Raw genomic sequence first — 25639 nt, 5'->3', positions numbered from 1 at the left:
AGTCGCGGGCGGCCGCTAGTTTCTCATAAGCATCCACGATTTCTTTCGCGTTAAATCTGAAAAAATCCCAGAGCTCAAATTTTCAGCGTGTCAGTGCTAATAAACTGTCAAATAGTTGCAAAAACGGTTCTTTTACGTCGTATCACGCATCTCTTTTTATCACACAGTGTCACTGCTAGTGACATCTTGCTCGCTCAGTCCTTTGTTGCTATATTCCGCTAGGTTTTAACTTTATGGTCGGACCACGTCGCGCGAAGTGACCAAGCAAGCCGTGATGGCGTCCGATAGAGCCTACAAAGAAAGAATCGTCAGGCTACTTGATGATACCTTCAGCGATCTGAGGTGGAATTGTGTAAAGCAATCGTAATCATTTGACAGTTCATATCGTACGATTGTTCTGTCAAACGCTTTGTTTAACTGACTTTATCGTACGATATGAACTGTCAAACGATTACGATTGATTTACACAATTCCACCTCTGGAGGAAAAAGAGGAGTACAGCGTGGTGGAACAGGTCAGTGGCATAATCATCATTAAGTCAACACTAGGTCATTTAGCCAGTGTCATCATCATCATCAGTAGCATCCGACAGACCTTACAAAGAGAGGATAGTCAGGCTGCTGGATACCTTCAGCGATCTTAATGATGAAACAAAAGCTGACCGTAACAGCAAATTCATCATCCTCATCATTTCAGCCATAGGACGTCCACTGCTGAACATAGGCCTCCCCCAATGATTTCCACCATGGCCGGTTGGTGGCGGCCTGTTACACTTGACACACAACAGCAAATTACACTTAAAATTTCGAGGGGTCATCCAGTGTCTAAGTAGCTCAGATGGAAGAGCAGTCGCCCGGCAAGCGGAAGGTCGTGGGTTCGATTCCCGCCTTAGGCAGTTTCTTTTTTTTAAGTTATTTTTAAAATCTCTTACGTTATGTACATTATGTTTGAAATTTGAATTTGAACCTGATTGAATCTGATTTCAACTGCCTAGCTCGCATCAATATTTATGACTTTGTATGTATATTTTAAAGACTGTTAACCCTCGAAAAGGAGGCTGACAATAGTGACTGGGTTTCTTGCGCTGCATCCTTCTCAGCACTGGCCCATATATTGTCCCGAAGCAGTGGTAGGGTTAATACTGGGACCTATTTGCAAAAATAAATGAGTTTTACGTTATCCACGGTAACATTGATTTCTTTATGTATGTTACGGTTAATGTAATAAATTAAAAATTATTAATAATAACCGGTTATTATGAATAATTACCGACAGTCGCGGTAAAAGTGATAAATTAATCACATTTAACAGTGATTATTTAATAATTCAACCTTAGTACTAACAAATTTCATAAAAGAGAACAACATCTTGTGTACGTGCTCGTGTACAACCAAACTTTTGAACGTTTTGATATCATATATTAATATAATTTGGCATAATGAGTTTGGAATGTTTCTTGCATAATATTACTTTTCTATGATGCCCATAACATAATGTTTTGATTTAAAGTGAAAAGCCGCCTATTTTGTTTTATACACACGTAAATGACCTCATATTAATCACATTTACCAAATCATGCGGTAATTATTCATAATAACCGGCGATTATTCATAATTTTCACATTTATCACTTTGACCGTAACATGTACATTCCCAGGTGACCTGCCTGCTGCGTCAATGCACCGACCCTCGAATCCTCAGCGTCACCCGTTCAGGCTGGGAGCCCTGGGTCTGATCATCATCAGGTCATTTAGTCTCCATTGCAGGAGCACGACCCTCTCTAATTTATCAGAGGCAATTGGAGACCTGAGCCTTATTCACGTAACAAAACTTCAACGACAACAAATCGCTGAATGCGATCCTATCGAGTTATCGTTCTATCAAAATGACCCTTGTGAATACGGATTTATAGCCTGACCAGGAACATAAAAACCCTCGCCATGTTGCGGAAAACTAATTGTACTAATTTCTTTTAATGGCAACAGTAACTGAAAACTTCATTGACATGTCACCTTGCATGTCAGTCTATTGCTGTCAAAGTGTAAACAAAGTTTATTTTAAATGTGCGCAATTGGTTTTATGAATTAAATTGCTAAAATATTTTTATAGTCGTGAAAGAAAAGTGGTTCACAATGTGTTAAAGTACTTGTCGAAGAGAAATACTAAGGGTTCGGACAATATTTTCATTGAATAATGTTTCCGACAAAGGTTGTCAAATTGACTGACATGTTTATCGTATAGTACAGTCCACTATGAAAATTAGCTGTGGTTTGTTTCAACTACCTATTTTAAAAATTTTGTCACTTTCTAAGTGTTGAATTTTATGGGATTGGGAAAGAAGTACCGAGTTTGAAGCGTTCATGAGCAGACATTGCAGTTGAATATTCAAGTTCTGAATTTGATTATTGATGAATAATAAAATAAATCTACTAGCTCGATTGATGGTTTCATTTAATTTATTTAAATCAGGTTACCTATAGTAATATTTTTTCGTTAATTTATGAAAATATCAAATTAGCCCGTAATCCTGAATTCTGATACATAAAGTTAGCCTATTAATTTAACACAGGTACGACTGTACTCAGTGTTGCACTATCAAATGCAATTGACGCGCCTCTATGCCAGGGTTTTTATGTTTCTGGTCAGGCTATAGAACTTTTTTTTTTTTTTTTTTTATTTGTGGCAACCAAACCTCTCTGGGAGGTTTATTTCTGCCAATGTCGAGTGAAAAATATTGACATAGTTATCAATAGAACGTGGGTGTTTCAGTTCTATTGATTTTTCATGGATTCCGTGGAGTTAAGTATGCCCGTAAGCAGGTTTCGAGACGCCACCGGGTCCAAAGCGGGTTGTTCATACGACAACCCACTCGACACTCGATGCGCGCTCAAATTCGAAGTATTTCAATGTTTTTTATAATTTATCACTTCACTGCACTTTAGAACACAAAATAACACCAAATTTGTACACTAAAGTCCATTAAATAATAAATTGAAACCATTAAAACAGATCGACCATGCTTCCCGTTCAACTACCCTCCACGGAATCCGGCTATAGAACTGTTTTTCAATGGGATGACTTCTGAACGTCAGCGAGATCTTGACTGTCAAAATACGTGAATTAGGCCACAGATACAGTCAGCGTGAAATTTTAATAGTTTGTGACACCCAAAGTAGCCAAGAAGTTCGCAACATGTCTTTGTTACTTACGGTTGAGTTGTCAATTTTTTGGGCACTTTGGGGGTTACGAACTATTTGACGCAGACTGTATAGATCGTTTCATCGAAGCGAGGGGTGCGGGGAGTGTGGTCCGAGCAATCCGTAAGGCATTACTGTAGTGTGCGTGTGCACTCATGGAGCATTTAGCGTGTACCGATAACACTCAAACATTCGCGGAAGAATGGTGGGGCGCGTCCGATTGGATGAAACGATCTGTAGCATTATTGGCAGATAGATGATGATTCTACATCGCAAGTTGCTATTTCACTTTTATTGTTGTTTTATAATTATTAATTAAAATAAAATCGTGGTTGTTTATAAAAATGATTTAAATTGTGATTAACAAACTGTGTGATAAACTATAGTACTTAAGCAATTGAAAATTTTAATGTTTCTTTACGTATTTATTCTTGTAATAAAATTATTCTTATAATATTTTGTTTAATTTATTTCACGTTATAGGTGTAGAGCTTAATTTGTAGACCACTCCATTCAGACAAGTAATGAATTGAGTGATCCGTTAAAACCGCCATTAATCTGCAAAATATGACATCCTAGCGAATTGGTAATTTCTTAAAAGATTTAAGAAATTCTTTATTAAATTCTAAAATAATAATTGTTATCACAGAGTAAGTACTTTCTGAGATTTAAAGCCTGGTCCGTGAGCACGTAGAATTTTGTCCAATGACCCCAAGCTACCCATCCTTATCGCTCGCGCGTAATTATATTGCTGTCGCAACTGTGCGACGAGCGCCCGCAGTGAGTGTGCGAGCAGCTTGGGGTGTAGCTTGGGGTCATTGGACAAAATTCTACGCGCTCAGAGACCGGGCTTTAGTAATTTCTATGGAAAAAATGTCACCGTAGCTTATTTAGTACTTAGTTATTCGCCAAAGCGACAGTTCGTGAATGCAAAGTCCCGTCTGTGACAGTTTTTTGAGCTGGTTTAAGATAAATCTATTTAGTAGCTATCATCAGTTCCCTGGTCTGAGAAAATAAAGTACTTGAATTTTGTACATTATCTATTTTAATTTAAAATTAATCCTAGGTTATGTTACTAATATATCTTACACCTGTCAAGCGTATTTGGTGAGCTAAGAGCAAGCGTAATATCATTTAAAATATATTTATTTAATAGAAAACATATTTCAAGTCCCCTGGGCGGGCCACACAACACCCAATCCAGTGGATATAAGGTCAGCTTTAAGTGATATAGAAATGTTATTTAGTAGGAAACACATTTTTGCCAGTCCCCTGGCAGGCCACACAACACTATCCAGGGGACGTAAGATCGCCGAACTTAGTAACGTAGAAATGATATATTTAGTAGAAAACACATCAGTCCCCTGAGCGGGCACACAACACTATCCAAAGGACGTAAGATCACTGAAGCTAGTGTCGTAGAAATCATTTATTTATTTAGGAACACCAGGGTTTTGCAGTGTATAATAACAAATTATTCAACAGGTAAACCACTTATAGGTTCCTACAGGTTATTTAGAAGCAAACACATTTATCAGTCCCCTGGGCGGGCCACACTACACTCTCTATCCAGGGGACATAGGGCCTGACTCGCGTGTACACGCCAGGCTGGCCGGTATTCCCGCACGCTCTGCCGAAAGAAGTCACTCCGATCACCTTGTGCATGCAGTTTACTCCTCTATACTCCACTTGGAGGGGGCCCCCGCTGTCCCCCTGAAAATAAAGAGAGCAGTGTACCAACAAGGTGGACCGACGACCTCGTAAAGGTAACAGGAAGGCGCTGGATGCAGGCCGCTACAAACCGGACGATGTGAAATGATGACGATGTTCACTCGTTCGTTTTAGCCAGATGACGTCCACTGCTGAACAAAGGCCTCTCCCAAGGATTTCTATAACGGCCGGTCTTGCGCTGCCCGCATCCAAAAAAGTGTCCGATATAGCCCGCAGAATTGCCAAAATCAAGTGGCAGTGAGCGACGCATATAGCTCGTAAAGCTGATGGCCGCTGGGGCAGTAAGTTCTCGAGTGGCGACTACGGGCCGGAAGACGTAGCGTGGGCAGGCCCCCCACTAGGAGGACCGACGATCTGGTGAAGGTCGCGGGAAGAACCTGGATGCGGGCAGCGCAGGACCAGTCGTTATGGAAAGCCTTTGTCCAGCAGTGGACGTCCTGTGGCTGAAATGATGATGATGATGATGAGGTCATCAAGCTCTCACCTTACACGTGTCCCGAGGTATCTGTCGGTGGCCGTAGCAGACTTGCGTGAAGTTGTCTAACCCGGTCTTCAGGAGACGATACGGTTTGTACAATGCCGAGCATTCTTCCGTCGAAAACTTGACGATATCCATCTGAAAATTAGTGAAAAAAACTAATAAGTACATCCAATCGCAATGAGGTATCGCATGATCCTGAAATCGATTTGGTATTCGAATGCTCCCATATATATCTTTATCTTTCTACTTCTAAGTTAGTAACTACCTAGCAAGTGATTATTTTATTTATTTAAGTCCCCTGCTGCGTTCTCCCTGCTGCCGGACTTGCGGTCTCCTTTCTCCTCTAGCATCTACGTTAGCAGGGGTACGCCGTGACAACAGAGGGCCCCCGCTGAAAATCAGTTTCAAGACAAGCCCTGGCGATCTTGATGTATGCTGAGACTTTTTGTTAGAGGGGAACAAGCAGTTATCTGTCCACTTTTGTATCTCTCTGTATGTCTTGCCTGCTTGTATACCTTTCTTTCAAATAAAAAAAATCTATTCTATTCTAATTTCACTTGGCTAGCTATTGTATCCAATCTATAAGTAGGTAGGTACTTGTGCTTGGGAATTTGGAATCGTGTTAAAGGATCCGGTACGAGGTCCATAGCAGACCACGTCTTGGAGACAAAGACCACAGAAAGACAGCTGCTGGTGGCTGTAAATTAGTTATCGGTTTTCGAAGGAAGCGAAGGAAATGTAGATAGGTATGTACCATTCTAGACTGCAATCTCACTTATCAGTTGTGACTGCAGTCAAATACTGATTTGTTCTGCACATTGGCGTATCTAGGCTTCTTATGATCAAGTATCATCTTGAAATCGGTAGACCATTCTGGGGGGGGGGGGGGGGGGGAGGTTGGTCACCAGACCATTTTGGGGGAAGGGGTCAACAGACAATTCTGGGGGGCGGGGGTCACCAGACCATTCTGGGGGGGGTCACCAGGCCATTTGGGGGAGGGGCTACTACTCACTACTCACTCTTTGCAGTACGTCAGCATTCGGCTCGCCATCGCCCAGCGCTCCCCAGCCGGTAGCGGACGCCATCTCCGCGTCGCTCTCGACGTCAGCATCGCCCGCGTCCAGGCACGCCGGGACTATGTGCTTGTTCAGGAACACTATCCTGGAAACAGCAAGGAAAAATTTCCATGCTTTTAAGCGATTTTGTGAAAAATATTATTGGCAGGTAAAGCCTGGTCCGTGAGCACGTAAATTCCGTCCAATGACCCCAAGCTACCCATCCTTATCGCTCTCGCGTAATTATATTGCTGTCGCGACTATGCGACGCGCGCCCGCAGTGAATATGCGAGCGCGACAGCAACATAATTAGTACGTGCGAGCGACAAGGATGGGCAGCTTGGGGTCATTGGACGGGATTCTACGTGCTCACGGACCAGGCAGGCCTCCTTAATTTAATTTATTGTCCGTGGTGCATAATCTTTTCTTAAAGATATTAAACCTTTGTTTGTCACCTGACATCCGCTTTGCAATGGAGGGAAGTCGAACCTTAATTTCGAACTCGTCCTATGTTCTTCTGATTAATTTCGTTGCGGGTCCAATGACAGTTTAACTTTCCCCCGGGACAAACTTGACCTTCATTGGTTGGGTTTTTGTGGCGGTCAAGCTGTAGATCCCGGCTACACAGGAGTTGCAGCGGTGGGAACGAGAGGTGGGAATAGTCTTTTTTTTATCCTGGAAACAGCAGTGACAGTGTGATATCGATTTTTTTATTAGCGAATTGAGTCGCTTCTCAAACTAAATTTTAAATAAACAACTTGAAAACATCGAACTGCCTAAGGCGGGACTCGAACCCACGACCTTCCGCTTGCCGGGCGACTGCTCTTCCAACTGAGCTACTTAGACACTGTATATAGTGTAATAAAGTAATAAAGTGGATTGCTGTACACAACCGGGTGTACATAGTACATAAGTAGCTTAGACTAGTTTTAAGTTTCTTAATGTAACTATGTATTAAATTTCAATTTATGAATAAATAAATAAATAAAACCTGTCGAAATTTTCAAGTATTATTCGCTGTTATGGCCGCGTTTTTATTTCATCAATGTTGGGTAGTACTACGTGGTACTACCCTTTAATGAAATTTGAATCATCTACATTGATGAAACCAGTGGACAATTTAGACGCTTCTAATGATATGTCATTTGTCGAATTCTGATAAGTAGTTTAGACGTTACGAGGGAACACATGAACATACATACATACATAGCCTGTCCAAATCATAACCCTCCTTTTGCTTTGCCGTAGTCGGGTAAAAAATCAATTTTTTTTTACCCACAACGACGAACCGCCATAGGAGGGCGCCATGGTTTGGCGCCTGGGACATACCCCGCTTTTGAAAGGTCTATTTCATTTTGATCAGCCAGGTGATCAAAGTGGACCATGTTCAACCGCCTCTGTGGTCTAGTGGTAAGACCACCTGCTTCAGAGGCAGAGGTCCCGGGTTTTATTCCCAGTGGGGGCAGATTTTTCTGTTCGATTTGGTTGGTGGTAGGGCTTGTTCTAAGTCCGCCTGGCTAGCTACCACCATCTTACCTAAGTCTGTCGCCATAACAACAATGTTAACAGCATTGTTGTGTTACGGCAGTTAGAGGTAAGATAGCCAGTTCCTCCGTGGTTGAGGATTACGGGTGAAGCTCGCTTCCACCTTCGGCCTGATCATCACTTACCATCAGGAGAGATACAGGCCAAGAGCTTCCTCGTTGTGGATAAAATAAAATTTATAAAATCTCCTAGAGGATCGAAGTGGACTTATTCGTGGGTGATCAAAGGACATAAAGTGTCGCATGGAGTCTTTGATCACCTAGGTGATCAAATCCAGGTGATCGAAGTGGAATAGACCTTTTGATATGGGTTGGCGGCTAACAACCTATTAGTCTCTATTTCGGTTAATCGTTCGTTCGTTCGTTTCAGCCAAATGACGTCCACTGCTGGACAAAGGCCTCCCCCAAGGTTTTCCACAATGAACGGTCCTGCGCTGCCCGCATCCAGTAAATTTCGGTTAATAAATTTTAACAAAAATTAAAACCGACTGCAAAAAAACATACACTAAAAGTATAACATGAAAGAATACAACTGTCGGTCTATTTGAACCTATAATATTTAAATAATTATTCTCCAACTCTCAAGTGTTAAGGAGTTGTACCTACCGTCACCAGTTCATCATGATGAGCTGATAACTACCTGCTGATGAAAACACTTGAATAACTTTAGAAACTATACTATCTTTAAAATTAAAAGAATAATCCTCCAACTCCTAAGCATTAAGAAGTTTTACCTTCTATCATCAGCTCATCAATATGAGATGATGATATCCAGTCGCAAATACTTAATTAACTTAAGAAAAAAATGAAAAACAATAAACATGCCCATAAAATTTGAGGGTTGCCCTCGATTTCCCTAGGTTCCATCATCAGACCCTGACTTTGGAAATACAGTGAAACTTGGTTAAGTGGGACCTGGATAAGTGAGAAACCTCCATAACTGAGACTCATGCTGAGGTCCCAACACTTTGGCACTGAATTACCTCTGTTAGTGGGACAAGGTAAGCCTTTATATCTGGGATTTGTTCTTTCGATTTATCATCATAGTTACCTCTATAACTGAGACAGCGAGTAAATTTTATATGCATGTGGCATAAACCTCTGTAACTGAGATAACATTGTTTGTTTACTCATTCTTAATCTACCCACAAATTCCACACGTAATTCCAAGTACGTAAGTTCAAATTTTGAGCTTCAATTACCTTCAGTTTTAGTTTCGCTTTACTATCATACAGATGTTTATTTGAAAAATGCCAAAACGAAAGCTACAATCGTTATCATTACGTGAAAAACTGAATTTAATATCCGTTTACGAAAGTGGGAAGACACGCGAAGAAGTTTGTGCCGAATTTAATGTGCCAAAATCTACTCTTTGTAGAATAATTTAATGATCGCACCTGTATAACTGAAATAACCTGTATTCTCACCTCTATTAATGGAACCCTCTGTAAATGAGACAGATATTTATTTATACCTGTATAAGACACTGGGTAAGTGGAATACCTCTATAAGTGAAACGACATTGCAGGTCCCTTGATGTCTCACTTAACCAGGTTTCACTGTAGCTTCATAATTGACTGAGTTCTGCGGTAATATACTTAGATACATACAAAAAAATACCTCTATAAGTGAAACGACATTGCAGGTCCCTTGATGTCTCACTTAACCAGGTTTCACTGTAGCACAAAATATAACAGAAGGTAAACTCATGTATGTACCTCGCTTTGCATACCTCTCTCGCTCGCACGCTCGGCCGTCGCGCTAGGGTTGTCTTGTCATGTGTTGCGTTTATTTCGTTATGATAGAAAAATGTTACTCTTAATACTATGGAAGAAAGACAATAACAGATATCCACGTATACTTGTACAGTTATATTTAGTACGTTATTATAGTAATAGTTTGCAAACAAATACACGAGAAGGAAGTAGTATTTAGTTGAGTGGTTGACACTATTATCCAATAATTCCTAAAACCTCTCTAAAACAATTCGATATTCCTAATAATTGAGTTGGCTTTCAATTTGTCAACGTTAAACGAACTATTGAAATACAAATAAATACTTTACTTACCTCCCGGAATCAACCGTTAGTTTCAAAAACGAAAATTTAGTGTTTAATGTTGAGTATAAGCAACCGTCTACTTAACAAATGTTATAATACCCCTTTTTTGTTGTTCACTAATTTTCGCACAAACAAAATAATTTTAGGAACGCGTGAGCAGCGTCACTCAAACGAACGCAGTCGCGCCTCGCATTCGTACAAGACAGTCTTAATAACGCGTACGTGAGCGGTGTCTATGTGTGCGTGGCTCGAGCGCGCTTAGTATGGAGTTTACCTTCTGTTATATTTTGTGACTGTAGCTTCATAATTGACTGAGTTCTGCGGTAATATACTTAGATACATACAAAAAAATACCTCTATAAGTGAAACGACATTGCAGGTCCCTTGATGTCTCACTTAACCAGGTTTCACTGTAGCTTCATAATTGACTGAGTTCTGCGGTAATATACTTAGATACATACAAAAAAATACCTCTATAAGTGAAACGACATTGCAGGTCCCTTGATGTCTCACCTTACCAGGTTTCACTGTAGCTTCATAATTGACGGAGTTCTGCGGTAATATACTTAGATACATACCACAAAAAAAAAACATACACTCGAATTGAGAATCTCCTCCTTTTTTGAACTCGGTTAAAAAAAGTATCGTACGAACCTCTTCTCAGTCTCTAGCAAAGCGATGTCATTGTACTTTGCAGGTGGCTTGTACTCCGGGTGCAGAAGGAACCTCTTGATCTTGTAATCCCGCGCCACCTTGTCAGGGTCTGACCTCTTCAGTATGCCCAGTCTTGCCAGCGATACTGGACCTCTGAAAACAATAGGTAGATAGATAGATAGATAGTTATTATTATGATAGTATTATGCTTCAACCACACCAACGTGTGCAGATCGCCATCGCCGGCGCGATCATAGGCCAATGACAGGTTGCGCGGACTGTCATGGGTCGCGCGACGTGACGCGGCATTTAATTATGATACACGCGAAATATAGTGTTGGTAGACGTTAGATAATGGCACATAATGAAAACAAAAAAAGAAGCCCGGTCTGTGAGTACGTAGAATTTGGTCCAATAACCCCAAGCTATCCATCCTTATCGCTCGCGCGTAATTATATTGCTTTCGCGAGTGTGTGACAGGCGCCCGCAGTGTGAGTGTGCGACCGCGACAGCAACAGAATTACGCGCGAGCGATAAGGATGGGTAGCTTGGGGTCATTGGACAAAATTCTACGTGCTCACAGACCGGGCTTTAGACAATATTGGAAAGTGTATTACCTACAGGGTGGAATTTTGTAATGCCACCTGGAGGGAAATCTTTGAATGTAAGTAGTTCTCTTTCATTTCAAAAATAAAGGAATGTTTTCTTTGACAACATTTTTCTATCTACAGTAGGTATTAAGACCTTCTTTCCCTTCAGGTGGCATTACAAAATTCCAATCTGTATATAGATGACCCACGCTGAACTGTCCCACCAAACTCGATGACAGGGGGGCGCTACCATCGTTCAACTATATGGTTTCCAACATGGCAAAAATCGGAACCAGCGATCCGGTATTGACGGTGGCGCCCCACTGTCAATGTCATCGATAGGACAGTTCACTATTTTGGAACTATATTGGTGACTCACAGCTGCTTGTGCGAGGTGCAGTGGCCAGCAGTCAAGATGAACTGCTCGCTAATGATGGTCCCTCCACACAGCCACTCCACCTCGCTCCCATCCTTGACGTAGCCGAGCAGTGCCTGAAAATTCAATAGAAGGAAAGAAATAGAAAAGCTTCAGATCCAGAGGCCACGGAAATGATCCCCAGTGGGGGCGATTTTTCTGTTCGGTTTGGTTGGTGATGTCCGTTTTCACCACCAATCCCTAATTTTTAAAAGTGACCCCTATGGTGATACATAACAGGAATTTAGTTTTCATTATGGTCACTTAAAATTTAGGGATTGATGGTAAAAACGGGCATAAAGTCCACGCTAGCAAGCTAGCTACCAACTTACCTTAGTCTGTCGCCATAACAAAGAAAGAAGCTCGCTTCCGGCTTCGGATTGATCATCCCTTTCCATCAGGTGAGATGCAGGCCAAGAGCTTCTTCGTTTATAGGGTGTCTTACCATGTGGGGGAATTGTCCTCTGCTAGCATCGACTCCGCTCGAGCCGATTACAAGAGAAGGAGGGTCGGAACAGCCATCGCGGCGGGTATAACGAGTCTGGGTTGAACCGTTAAATTGTGCGTAGTATGTGTATCCTACACACGGAAACTTTATCTGTTCTTGGTAGTCCACGCACTCTGGAAACCAATGAAGCCGTTAAAAACTAAATTTTAATTTAGTTTAATTACAAATTGATAAATATAGATCGTTTCATCCACGAAGACGCGCCCCACCATTCTTCCGCTAATGTTTGAGTGTTATCGGTACCTACATGCTAATTAATTATCCATGAGCACACTACAATAATGACGCTCGGATTGCTCGGATCAAACTCCCCGCACCCAGCGTTTCGATCGACTAACAGTTGGTGGGGCGCGTCTTCGTGGATGAAACGATCTATAATAATTTGCAGTGTGTTTGGCATACAGGCCGCTACCCGCTACCAACCGGGCGATGTGGAAATCATTGGGGGAGGCTTTCAGCAGTGGACATCCTGTGGCTGAAATGATGATGATAATATGTGCCTAAGAAGTAATATAGGGGTTTAGCTATAGGGTTGCCAGGTGTCTGGCTTTAGCCGGACATGTTTGGCTTTTTACGGTCTTGTCTGGTTAAATATTGTCGTGTCCGGCCTGCCCGGCTTTTGTTAGGCTTTTTATTTGGCTGCCGCGCCAGGCGAAAGTCGAGCCACAGAATGATATGAAGCGCACGCATCTGGATGTTGGGCAACCGATGATGACGGATGATACTAATTTACATTTACATGTCCGGCTTTTAGGGTAAAATGTCCGGCCAATGAAACACAAAGTCCGGCTTTTGTGGTTTTGGACCTGGCAACCCTAGGTGTAGAAGAAAGAAGGGAGACAGAATAATGCCCATGACTTACTATGGTAAGCAATTTTTCCTATTTTCATGTCTGGCCGACGAGGACTGGCCGGCTCGCAGGTATCAGTATTTCTGAAATATTGCATAAGTTAAACTCTGTACGAAATAAACTTTTTATAGGTCTAAGTAACTGGTCTAACTCAATCAGTGCCCGATGTATGGGAGCGACATGGGAGGGGTGATATTTATTTAATTATAGCGTGACAGTTATTACAAAAGTAAACGTAAGGAGTTTGAGAAAGGACAATGGGCAAAATGGTACCCGGCTCCAATAGATATGTGTCTAGTATCGTTTGAAAGGTCTTACCAAGATGAACAACTTTTACTATGACCACCAGCCTCAGATCTGGTTGTGTACGAAGATATATACGAGTATACTTTTTTGCAGAATGGTACCCGGCTCCAATAGTTATGTTTGTAGTGTCATTTGAAAGGTCTTACCAAGACGAACAACATTTACTATGGCCACCAGCCTCAGATCTGGTTGCGTTCGAAGATAAAGATACTTTTTGTGTAACCTAAGTATCATACAGTATGGAAGGCAGACGCGCTCGGGGCAGGGCACCGACGAGATGGTCGGACGCGGTGAGGAAGACGGTGGGTGGGAGTTTGCATCGTGCGGTCCACACAGCTTATGACCGCAGTCTGTGGAGGAACACTATCTGTGGTCACGATCCTCATCAGTGAGGGACCGAGGAAGAAGAAGAAGTATCATTACGTGTCCATCGTATGGTACTTAGGTTATGCGAGGCAGGAAGGGTTTACTGCTCCAGCATCCTTCCTTAACTCTATAATTATTGATGGGGATAATTGTGAAATAAATATTTTTATTTAAAGAAGTACTACCTGCCGTAGTAGTAGTAGTAGGATTAAAATGACATTTCCATACCAAATGTCAATTTAAGCTAGAGTTCAACTAGGGTGTAACTTTTATTAATAATTAGGGTTAAAGTTTTATTACTTCTTAAGGGTTTTATTATGGGTTGCTAAAGTGAATAAACCCACAAGACCCAATAAGTCCACCCACAAGATGGACCGACGACCTCATAAAGCGGGAAGGCGCTGGATGCAGGCCGCCACCAACCGGCCATTGTGGAAATCATTGGGGGAGGCCTATGTTCAACTGGACGTCCTATGGCTAAAATGATCATGATGATTATGATGAAAGCGAATAAAGGGCTAATAGCTTGGGTAGTTCATCGTAGGTATAATCCTTTCCTTTTCAATGCTTCTTTTAGTTATATTAATAGATTGTAGTCATAATACATACTCGTATACATGGATGATTGTGTTATACTTTCATTATAATACTTAGTGGAATTACTGCTTTCAAAACGTGAATTAGAACTGGCCCCATAGCAGACATTTTCCTACATCTAAAGGCCTTTTAAAATATATATTGGTTATGGCTATTGGAGCGGGTACCACTTTCCATACATTTGTGCCCATCATCCTTTGAGAATCCCTACTCTAGTCTATGTATACTCAACTTAAAACAACAAATACCTTAAGTCTTTCGTATTACAGCATATTATCGGGTCTTTTGCGCTGGAACCGCAGATCTGAAACCAAGTTTCATAATCATAATCATAATCATTTATTTATTGCTTCATAAGTGTACATAGGTGGTGATCTTAAACTTAGTCTCAACTTATGACCCTGTAAGGGTGTTGCAAATCTTGTATCATAGGTACATTACTAAATATTCTACAATAGTTAGTAATAATTAATATTGATAAATTATAAAATTAATTAGTTTACATAATTTTACATTACAATTAAAATACAATAATGTTTCTCCATACCTATTCATACATAATTTTCATCATCGCATCCTACTCAAATTATAGAACTCCTGAATACTATAAAGACATTTTGATATAAGGAACTCTTTTAGCTTGGCCAAGAATAATGAGTCTTTTTCAATATTTTTTAAATAGGTAGGCAGTTTATTATAGACTACTATGGACATGTGGTAGACTCCTGATCTTACCAGGTGAAGCTTAGTGTCGGGTAATGCTAATCTATCTTTGTATCTTAAGTTACGGGGTGCTGAATATTGTTCTTTTGCTTGAGAGTAAATAATTTTATTCTCTCTGACAAATTTACATAGACCTAGGATATAAATTGATGTTAGTGTTAATATTTTTAGTGATGTGAAATGCTTTCTACAGCTTTCAGTTTCAGTTATGTTTACTATTATTCTAACACATTTTTTTTGTAGAATGAAAAGGTCCTTGGCATCTGTGCTATTCCCCCATAGTATCACTCCATAGCTAAGCCAAGCATGCGCATAGGCATAATATGCAGATGTGGCTGTTTTTAGATCTGTGCATTTTTTTAATTCGTAAAGCGCATAAATAAATCTGGATAGCTTAGTCGAAATTTTATTTACATGTGGTTTCCAATTTAAGTAGGTATCAACCTCTACGCCCAGTAGGTTGCATGAATCAACTTCTTCTACGCATTTGCCATTAAATTTACATTTTATTATTAAAGGTTTTTTTCTGGTGAGGATGATATTGGATGAGTTTTGTTTTTGAAATGTTTAGTTTAAGATTGTGTTCATTTAACCAGTTCTCAATGTTTTGTAAATTAATATCTATTTTTTGTACTAGTTCCTCGCTGCTACTAGTTGGCACAATAATATTAATATCGTCAGCGTACAAAATACACTTCTCTGTTGTAATTTGTGGCAAATCATTTATGTATATCAAAAATAATATACATCCCAAGACGCTACCTTGAGGTATAGAGCAATTAGTTTTTATTTTTTGTGAATAATATCTACTTAATGTTTTTTTATTACTTTCAAAATACTCAATAGTAACTACTTGTTCCCTATTTTCCAGGTAGGTGGACAACCACTCATGGGCTTTACCCCGTATTCCAATACCAAATAGTTTTTTGAGCAATATCCTATGGTTAACCATATCATAGGCTTTGCTAAGATCAAGCAACAACGAGACTGCATATTTTTTATTATTCAGGATATTGAGAATCTCCTGTATGTAAGCAAAAAGCGCAGTTGTGGTTGATCTTTTCTTTCTAAAACCATTTTGACTACCTCTCAAGCGACATGCGGCGGGAGCAGACGCACATCACTAAGCTCTAAAGTGCTATGCGGCGGGAGCAGACGCAAATCACTTGTCCAAGTTCGGGACCTTGTCATTTAAAAAATATAGTTCTGTTTCTTTCGCTCGAAAGTAATAATGCTTAAGTATGAATGTGATAGCTATATTTTCTAGGCACTATGGTTGCTTTTCAACCAAATTTTTCTCAGTCTGTGTTTGAAGATGACGCGATCCGCGGTGCCCGTCTGGGTAGTGAAAAAGATGGATGTTTTTTATCGTTTAGATGCTTTGGAAGTGTGTTTTTCTTTATAAAAAACGTGTATAATGTGATTAACTTTGGAAATAAGTGTTAATAACGTAAGTGCGCCTATTAACGACCCCCCAAAATTTGTATTCTATTACCGCCCTATTTTTCTTTCTTTCATAAAATAAATAATAACAGGTTCCAGAAAACACGTTACCTAAAAAATATCTAGATATGTTTATTGACTATCAAAACGATTAAAGTTTGTGTTCGTAAATAACCAGTAAACGGAGTTATTTGACATTAAATGGGACGCGCCCGCAACGGACGCACTTTTCATACTGACGCTCTCCCAGCTACTTAAGGTGCACCTTGTTATTAATTAGCGATTTTAACACATTTAAAATGAGTATACCAACATGTTTTTGCATCAATATTAATTCGTACTTTAGTTTCCTTAATAAACCCTCAATATAGCCCTCTCGCTGTATTTTTGTGGCTTAAATACAATTTTAAATAAGGGCGGTAATAGAAACACTTTTCATAATTTGGTTCCTAATAACGACCCATGGCGTTGTTAGAATTTTGATAAAGTTTTTTATTTTAGTATTCATATCTTTAACTACGCATTTAACGTCCATTTTGTTGTCTTGATCGATTCATAAGAATATTTCACATAATTAAATCAATTAACGCCATACGTTAATTGTCATAGGTTTGGCATAAAACTGCAATGAACATTAAAGAATATCTCTAATAATGTATGATAATAGATTTTATAAAAACCTGTTTAATTCTAATTAGTACCTATTTGATATAAAATAAAACCTAATAAAAATGATACTTCACTGATCACGTCTACATTAAAGTAGATATTTTAGCTGGTTACTGTTTTTTTTTACGGTCGCTAATAGAATAAAGTAATGTTCATACTTAATTCTATTACCGCCTCATAACTATAACGCCACCTGCGAAGACTTATAAGCCTGTATTTTGTATATAACTAACATTTATGACATGACACTAAACCAAACATGCGTTATCACAACTACTATGTAACTTTTTAAGATATTTTGAATAATAAAAAAATATTTAAAATAATTATACAGACCGTGTCCATTGTCCATAGTTTAAATTAAAATACACAATTAAAATCAAAAACATAAGTCAAAAAGTAACTGAAAATTATAGTCAAAATAAAAATAAAAATAAAATATTAAATGAATATTTAATTTTATTAAAACTCAAATATAGTTTAAATAATGACCCCCACTATTCACTAGAACACCGGGTACTGCGTAATCAAGTATAATAGAGGAATTTATTATTCTACTATTTTTGCTTGATTTATTTATTTATTTTCGAGAAGCGTGTCTTTTCTCTTTTAATAATAAAAAAAAATTAAAAGACTTGAAAAAAAAAACAAATTTAACTAAAACTAAAAGCAAAACAAATTTAACGTCAAAAAATCAAGTGGTTCCCGAGCCTCTGAGCGGGAATCGAACCCGTGCCTCTTGGAATATACCCAATTGAAGAGCAATATTCTTAGCGGTCGGTAATAGAAACAGAAAAAACGTTAATAGAAACACACCTCGTCTATAGGTCGGTAATAGAAACAACTGCTTTTTCAGATTAAATTGCTATTTATTAATTATTGTGTGATTGAATACTAACTTTTACTACTTGAATTCAAAGATTACTTCATCATTGTTATAAATAAATTAAAGTGTCTTTTCTATCACCACGTCTTATATCTAATTTTCTAACGTTTATCCGAAGTGAGCTTAAACTGGCGGTAATAGACGCATTTACGTTATATAACATTGCTTCTAATTTTGAAGGTGAATCAAGTGCAATCACAAAAAGTGACAAAAATGACGAATCTGTTTTTTCAAGTAAGTGTTGTACCTAAAATATATATTTGTTAGCCTTAAAAGTTACACCAAAAGACGGGTAATTTTATCCAGATTCCAAAAATGTGACTCGATAGTATGTAACGGTAATAATGATAAGCTATTTTAGGGAAAATGCGCAACGGGAAATTTTTTTTTTTTTCCCGCGGGAAGTGGGGGGCACTTGACACAGTAGCGCCTTCCCGCCGCAGAGCGCGTGAGGGGTTATGAAAAATTGCGAATTTTTCACAAAAAGAGTTCAGTTGTTTTGCCATTGCTGATTCTAAAATTTTTGAAAACGTGGATAATAAAGCCACTGGACGATACTGGCTAGGTTGAGTCTGCATTTTTGTTTTTGGTATAGGTTTTATTATCGTAGTTTTGAGTAAATTTGGGAAAGTTGCTTCTAGAAATGATTGGTTTATTAAGTCGGTCAATGGTAAAATTAGTTCATCTTTACAATATTTTATTAATTTAGGAGGAAACTCATCAAATCCAAAGCTAGATTTATTTTTTAAGTATTTAATAAGATTTTCTACTTGGAGTGGGCTTACTGGGTTTAAATACATAGTACTGTCATTTGTTGCGATTACGGGCCTACCAATTGGCTCTTTGTCTATTGTTGGGTTGGAACCAATTGATGCAAAATATTTATTTAAAATGTTTGCGACCTCATTGGGTTCGTCTGTAGTATTTTTACTATTGTTCTTTTCTAATTTTATATTTTTAATATTTTTATTTACTTGTCTATTTGTTTTTTCCTTTATTACTTGCCACATAGTTTTGGAAATATTATTTGCTTTTCTCATGGTTTTTATGTAATGGTTTCTTTTTGATATTTGGACTACTTTCTTTAATAAATTTAAAGTTTATACAATCATCATCATCATTTCAGCCATAGGACGTCCACTGCTGAACATAGGCCTCCTCAATGATTTCCACATTGCCCGGTTGGTAGCGGCCTGCATCCAGCGCCTTCCTGCTACCTTTATGAGGTCGTCGTCTTGATAATACATAAAGGAAATAGTTAAAGAAGTATTAATCTAAATCAAAGGTGACTGACTGACTGACATAGTGATCTATCAACGCACAGCCCAAACCACTGGACGGCGGGCTGAAATTTGGCATGCAGGTAGATGTTATTACATAGGGATGCCTATAGAGAAAGGATTTTACGAAACTCCGCCCCTAAGGGGGTAAAACGGGATACACGCGTACGAAGTCGCGGGCGGCCGCTAGTTAATAATATAATACCTACATAAACTTTTTCCTCAACACATTATTAACCGCTTAATGCATGAGGTATGGGAGCGGCACGGGAGGAGTGACATTGACATATTATGACGTGCCAGTGGGTCTAGACAAAGTGCAAATTATAATCGCAAACCAGTCGAAAAGTGGTCGAAAAGCCCCTTTTTTGTATGGAGTTTTGACGGATTCGATTTTCGATTCGATCTAAAAGTGCGTTTTGTCTAGGGGGGCAGAGCATTCAAATCTGAAGCATATTTGAAGTCTCGCTAACTTTTGACGTCCCAAAAACACCCGTGCCGCCTCCATACCTCAGTGACTGAGACCATCCCCCCTAGACAAAACGCACTTTTTGATCGAATCGAAAATCGAATCCGTCAAAACTCCATACAATTAACTTTTTAAAAAAATAAAACCGACTTCAAATGCGTGAACACAAAAAAAAACTAAAAATTAAAAATATTGCGTACTAGCTTTCCGCCCGCGGCTTCGCCCGCGTGGAATTTTGTCTGTCACAGAAAAACTTTATCGCGCGCGTCCCTGTTTCAAAAACCGGGATAAAAACTATCCTATGTTCTTTCCCGGGACTCAAACTATCTCTATGCCAAATTTCATCAAAATCGGTTGCGAGGTTTAAGCGGGAAAGCGTAACAGACAGACAGACAGACAGACAGACAGACAGACAGACAGACAGACAGAGTTACTTTCGCATTTATAATATTAGTTGGGATAAAAAAGTTCATCCCCAATTTTCCACCCTTGGGGGTGAAATATTTTCTTCAAATTCGCCTGAAACCACCCTTTTGATAATACCTATTCAACAAAAAAATAATCGTTCAAATTGATTTATAATCGGCGGAGATATTGCGTATAAAAAAGTTCATCCCCAATTTTCCACCCTTGGGGGTTGTTTTTTCTATTATTAAATTTAAATGGGACCACCCTTGAGGTATCCCAACTTCCCAACTAATATTATAAATGCGAAAGTAACTCTGTCTGTCTGTCTGTCTGTTACGCTTTCCCGCTTAAACCTCGCAACCGATTTTGATGAAATTTGGCATAGAGATAGTTTGAGTCCCGGGAAAGAACATAGGATAGTTTTTATCCCGGTTTTTGAAACAGGGACGCGCGCGATAAAGTTTTTCTGTGACAGACAACATTCCACGCGGGCGAAGCCGCGGGCGGAAAGCTAGTTAGGTACCTATACGCCGAAAAAAGATTTGTTCAAATCGGTTCATAATTGGCGGAGTTATTGCGTAACAAACATAGAAAAAAAAACATACGGGTCGAATTGAGAACCTCCTCCTTTTTTGAAGTCGGTTGAAAAAGGGGCTTTTCGACCACTTTTCGACTGGTTTGCGATTATAATTTGCACTTTGTCTAGACCCACATAAGTAGGTACTATCCGTTCGCTTTAAGTTTGCCGCTGGCGATATGACGTCACTCGAAGGGAATCGTTTATAATCTTATCAAACTATATTTAAAATATTTTTTATTTATTATTATTGATAAAAATTGTGTTTTTGCCTAAAATATGACGTTTAATCGCGATTGGGGGGGGGACGCGCATTCCACGGACCGGCAAACTTAGCGCGAACGGGCAGTAAGTAAATGACCAAAGACCAAACTTACGTTAGAGTAGCGCTCTTTCTTGATGAATTCAATTTCTTTGCAGTGTCTGATCCTGACACATCTCCCTGAATTGCCGATAGAATCTGAGCACTCGGCGCCTATAAATGAAATCAAATTAAAACAAAATCAAAATTGGTCTGGATAGTCCCAGAGTTGAGGCACAACATTGGCTTTCAACAAGTCACATTATTTTATGGTAGCTACATTTTCACGGGATTATTCCCACCTCTCGGTGCCACCGCTGCAACTATTGTTTTATATGTACATATATTCAACAACTCTATTCGCACATTATTATTAGGTATATAATTTATTTTTAAACTGTTTTATATGCAGTTTAGGTTGGTGTCTGTGACTTCCACTCGGCATGGGGCATACTGAAAACCAGAGTCGTGGCCTTCCCCACCGTGGGCCACGCTGAGTGGAGACCCATTGCGATGGGCATCGCTGTTGCCACAGGGTGGCACTGCTCAGTTCACTTTTTATTTCCTTGTAATATTTATGTGCTATTTCTGTCTTATTTCCGTATACTTTCTTTGTTCTCTAAGTGATGTTCATCGTAATAAATATTTCTTTCTTTTCTTTCAACTCCTGTGTAGGATCTACAGCTTGACCCCCAATAACCCAACCAGTGGAGGTCAAGTTTGTCCCTTTTGTGCTTTGATTTATGGTATATGTAATGGTTTATTACGAAACATCACATTATAGGAAGGCACTTAGTATCAATATTTTCTATTTTAATTAAATTATCTTACCTTCAGACTTCTCATGTTGTGCTGCAACAACACACAAACACGACAATAATGTTATATATTTATACATTATTAAATATTTTGTACCTAATAGCACTATTATAGAAGCACTAATAAAATAATTTTCATTAAACTTTGTGTCATTGGAACACAAACGTATTGAAACATATTTATTTTATAAACAAAATTTTGAAGCGCTTAGTAACTCTAATACGATAGGTACTTATTCAACTTGAAAAATATCTATAATTAACTAGAAAAATATTGTTATAATACAATTTTGTATTGCAACAAAATACTTTAATATTAAATCACGAGACTGTTTTGTACCCGCGTTCTTCCTTAATGAATCGCGAATAAATAAAACACCATAACCTGTTTTGAAAACCAGTTAATTCAATATTACGATGGCTCCTACGTATAAGGGCGAAACTGCCGCTTACGCCTTTTTCCAATTATTTAAGCAATGATTTCACTTTGCTCTAATCTATAACATCAGTAAGAAAAAAAATTTTTTTTTCCATTAGATACAAAATAAAATTTTAGGCAAATAGGCGTATGTGCAAAACTACGCCACGTATAAAGCCCAATCATACGATTCGTCAATCTATACGAGTAGTTGCTTACATAAACATATATTTTTTATAATCCAAATCTTAAATAAAGCCATGAAAATATTTAGCAAATTGTTTTATTTATAAATTATGACACATTATATAGTTATTTAATTTTTAGCGTTAAGAGTCGCATCTCAAACTAATTTGAAAATTATAAATAACTTGAAAAAATCGAACTGCCTAAGGCATCGTGGGTTCAATTTCCGCCTTAGGCAATTCAATTTTTTCAAGTTATTTATATTTTTTAAAAATATGACACATTATGTTAAAAGACCTAACTAAATCTCGAGCACAGTATATGGGCGTATTTGCGTTAAAACGTAAAACGGTACATTAAACGACTTTTTCTAACTGATTTATTATTGATATAGCACATGATAACAATTAAAATAATTACATGCATAAATAAAGAGAGTAATCGCTTAAAATATTATATTTACGTTGTCATTTAAGTCTCTTTACGTTGAACAATATACATGAAATTATAGAAATATGCCGACGTAAAAGGGCAATGCGTAAAATCTCAAAATATATAAGAAAAATATAAAAATTGATAACAGCAGTAGCAAAGGCATTACATGTTAAGGCTAAATGTGAAATTTCATTAAATTCGTTTTAGTAGGTCAGAAGATATGACCCAAAAATATGGTTCTGGCCACTAAAATGGCTCTCCTGTAAAATTTACTTTTTTCACTTACGCCAGTATACGTAGGAGCCATCGAATTTAGGGTAATTGCAGACTTACGCCTGTATTCACAAACATTACTATGAGGTCTCACAGTGTGCGTTCGCACAGGGTGATACACGAACCAATCAGAAAGCTCTATTCAACGCTGTGCGTTCGATTTGCTGCTTCACGTAAGCAAGCATCGTTTGTGAATACGGGCGTAAGTTCCTGTTCCACGACAATCTGTCTTGCTTTCTCGCCTAAACCACTTAACCGATTTTGATGAAATTTGGCATAGAGATAGTTTGAGTCCCAGGAAAGGACATAGGATAGTTTTTATCCCGGTTTTTGCAAAACACGTCTACTAAAAGGGATCCTGCAAAAAATGGGATGTCTCAGTAGGAAAGAGCCATAAGTGTCTTCGTTCCCCTTCTGACCCACCGCACTACCAAACCACACTACCAGTAGTGTCGTGGGGAATATTTTTTCCCTTCTGCACTACCAAGCCAGTAGTGTCGTGGGTAACATACATCTTCATTCCCATCGACACTACTACCATAACTAAATGTAAAATTTGTAAAATTTTGGATTGTTTTGCAATAAATCCCTCGTAACTTCTAAACTACTTATCAGAATTCGACAAATGACATATCATTAGAAGCGTCTTAATTGTCCGCTGGTTATAGGCTATATGGGGTTTCACAAAATCTAATGTGGCGCCCTCTAGCGGACAAACCATACAGAGTAAAAAAATAAAGTTAAGATAAATGTGCCGTGTTTGGTATCATTTGAAAGTGCTTTACTTGTACATTTACCGTAACATGTACATAAGCCCTTTTAGGATATATTTTATTTTCAGTAAATTCCGTCAAACTGCAAAATTGCACAGAGGTTAGTGTTGCATTTAAACATAATTTATTACAAAACAATCCAAAATTTTACAAATTTTACATTTAGTTATGGTAGTAGTGTCGATGGGAATGAAGATGTATGGCCCTTAAAAATTACCCACGACACTACTGGCTTGGTAGTGTAGAAGGGAAAAAATATTCCCCACGACACTACTGGTAGTGTGGTTTGGTAGTGCGGTGGGTCAGAAGGGTCTTCGTTCGTTCGTTTACCAAAATGACGTCCACTGCTGGACAAAGGCCTCCCCCAAGGATTTCCACAAAGACCGGTCCTGTGCTGCCCGCATCCAGGCACTTCCCGCGACCTTCACCAGATCGTCGGTCCACCGGAAGGCTACGTCTTCCAGTTTTTTTTTGGAAACTTACAGTTTTGCCAATTTTTGGATACATCTTCCGGTCCGTGATCGCCACTTAGGTTAAATTTATTTTTACTGACAGTCTGTGGAAACCCTTATGATAAAACTAAGCTGATGTTTTGTATTTATTTTCCTCCTCATTGGAACTAAATACCTATATAACTATAAACTAGTATCTACTCTGTATAGCAAATTAACATCTGAAGTCTCTGACTACGTTATAGCAGCTGTGCCCGCGACTTCGTTCGCGTGGAAATAGTTTTCTTGAATAATATTTCCCGTTTTTGCAACATTTTTCTTTACTGCTCCGCCCCTATTGGCTGTAGGGTGATGTTATGCTTAAAGCCTTCCTAAAAAAGGAATATACCACACAAAAAGGTACTTCAAATCGGAGCATGAAACGCAACTGCAACGAAACTGCAACTTTGTGGTGATTCTGATGAATGAAACTGAAACAGAAAGTTTCAAACCGGTCGCGTCATGTGTGGTCTCTCAACGGACGCTATGGCAGAAACTTAGATGCAACTCAAAAGTAACTAGCAGTTGCAGTTTCGTTGCAGTTGCGTTTCACCGTCTGTTCTGGGCCTTATCCGCACCGCAACGTAAACGCCTCGCCTCGCGACGCAAAGCGATATGGTGTTGATCCCTTTTCGGGTTGATAAGTGTGCTATGACCTTTAAAGTGAGGTCAGTCGACGGAAGGCATAAGGGAAAACAGACGCAATAAAACACAATATACGGAAAGTACATTAAGCAGTTATTTATTTATGAAATCATAATAGTTAAAAAGACATTTACTTTCAGCAAATATTTTTTAAAGTGTTACATGTCCCATCTACCACTGCTTCGGGACAATAAATGGGCCAGTGCTGAGAAGAAGCAGCGCAAGAAACTCAGTCACTATTGTCAGCCTCTTTTTCAAGGGTTTACAATAATTAGGTGATACCTAGTTGTGAAATAATTAACAAAGTTTTCAAATATATTTTCTATCTAAGAGTTTCATGCTGTGGTACTTTATTTAATTTTGTCTTTTGCTTTCGGTGTCCAGAGTGTGTAGCAGTAGGTCTACCAGCCGAGATCTGTATTGAGAAAAAACATTAGTTATAATAATACCTAGTTCCACGAAGACGCGCCCGACCATTCTTCCGCTAATGT

General features: G+C 38.8%; 2 protein-coding genes and 1 non-coding gene across 3 annotated transcripts in view; 1 reads left to right on the top strand and 2 right to left on the bottom strand.

The window, feature by feature from the left end:
* LOC135085888 (uncharacterized) overlaps positions 1 to 3528 on the top strand; it is a 50295-nt gene extending 46767 nt beyond the window's left edge. Inside the window, exon 38 of the mRNA XM_063980673.1 lies at positions 1657 to 3528. Coding sequence (XP_063836743.1) covers positions 1657 to 1734 — 78 coding nt within the window. The 3' untranslated portion in view covers positions 1735 to 3528. The remainder of the gene's footprint in view (positions 1 to 1656) is intronic.
* Positions 3529 to 4218: 690 nt separating this feature from the next.
* LOC135086023 (serine protease snake-like) lies at positions 4219 to 22256 on the bottom strand. The gene is made up of 10 exons (XM_063980795.1): positions 21941 to 22256; positions 21186 to 21283; positions 14602 to 14657; positions 13097 to 13167; positions 12172 to 12347; positions 11691 to 11803; positions 10722 to 10874; positions 6428 to 6569; positions 5412 to 5543; positions 4219 to 4909 (listed from the first exon to the last, which is right to left on the bottom strand). The coding sequence occupies exons 1-10, from the start codon at positions 22005 to 22007 to the stop codon at positions 4712 to 4714; spliced, it is 1206 nt and encodes a 401-aa protein (XP_063836865.1). The 5' UTR covers positions 22008 to 22256; the 3' UTR covers positions 4219 to 4711.
* Trnaa-ggc (transfer RNA alanine (anticodon GGC)) lies at positions 7237 to 7309 on the bottom strand. The gene has a single exon. It is a non-coding gene; the product is annotated as a tRNA-Ala (tRNA).
* Positions 22257 to 25639: the final 3383 nt, after the last annotated feature.

The sequence above is a fragment of the Ostrinia nubilalis genome, chromosome 30 (assembly GCF_963855985.1).
Source record: "Ostrinia nubilalis chromosome 30, ilOstNubi1.1, whole genome shotgun sequence".
In the NCBI taxonomy this organism is placed as follows: domain Eukaryota; kingdom Metazoa; phylum Arthropoda; class Insecta; order Lepidoptera; family Crambidae; genus Ostrinia; species Ostrinia nubilalis.
Note: the sequence above shows the minus strand (reverse complement) of the source record. Positions and strands in the feature narration are given on the sequence as shown.

Bases quoted from the DNA above. Each gene is read 5' to 3' on its own strand.
- LOC135086023 (XM_063980795.1), bottom strand. From the start codon at position 22,007: ATGTATAAATATATAACATTATTGTCGTGTTTGTGTGTTGTTGCAGCA. The intron at 6,570-10,721 runs GTTCGTACGATA...TGCTGTTTCCAG, and splicing joins TTGCTAGAGACTGAGAAGAG to GATAGTGTTCCTGAACAAGC. The intron at 5,544-6,427 runs GTGAGTAGTGAG...ACTAATTTTCAG, and splicing joins ATGCTGACGTACTGCAAAGA to ATGGATATCGTCAAGTTTTC.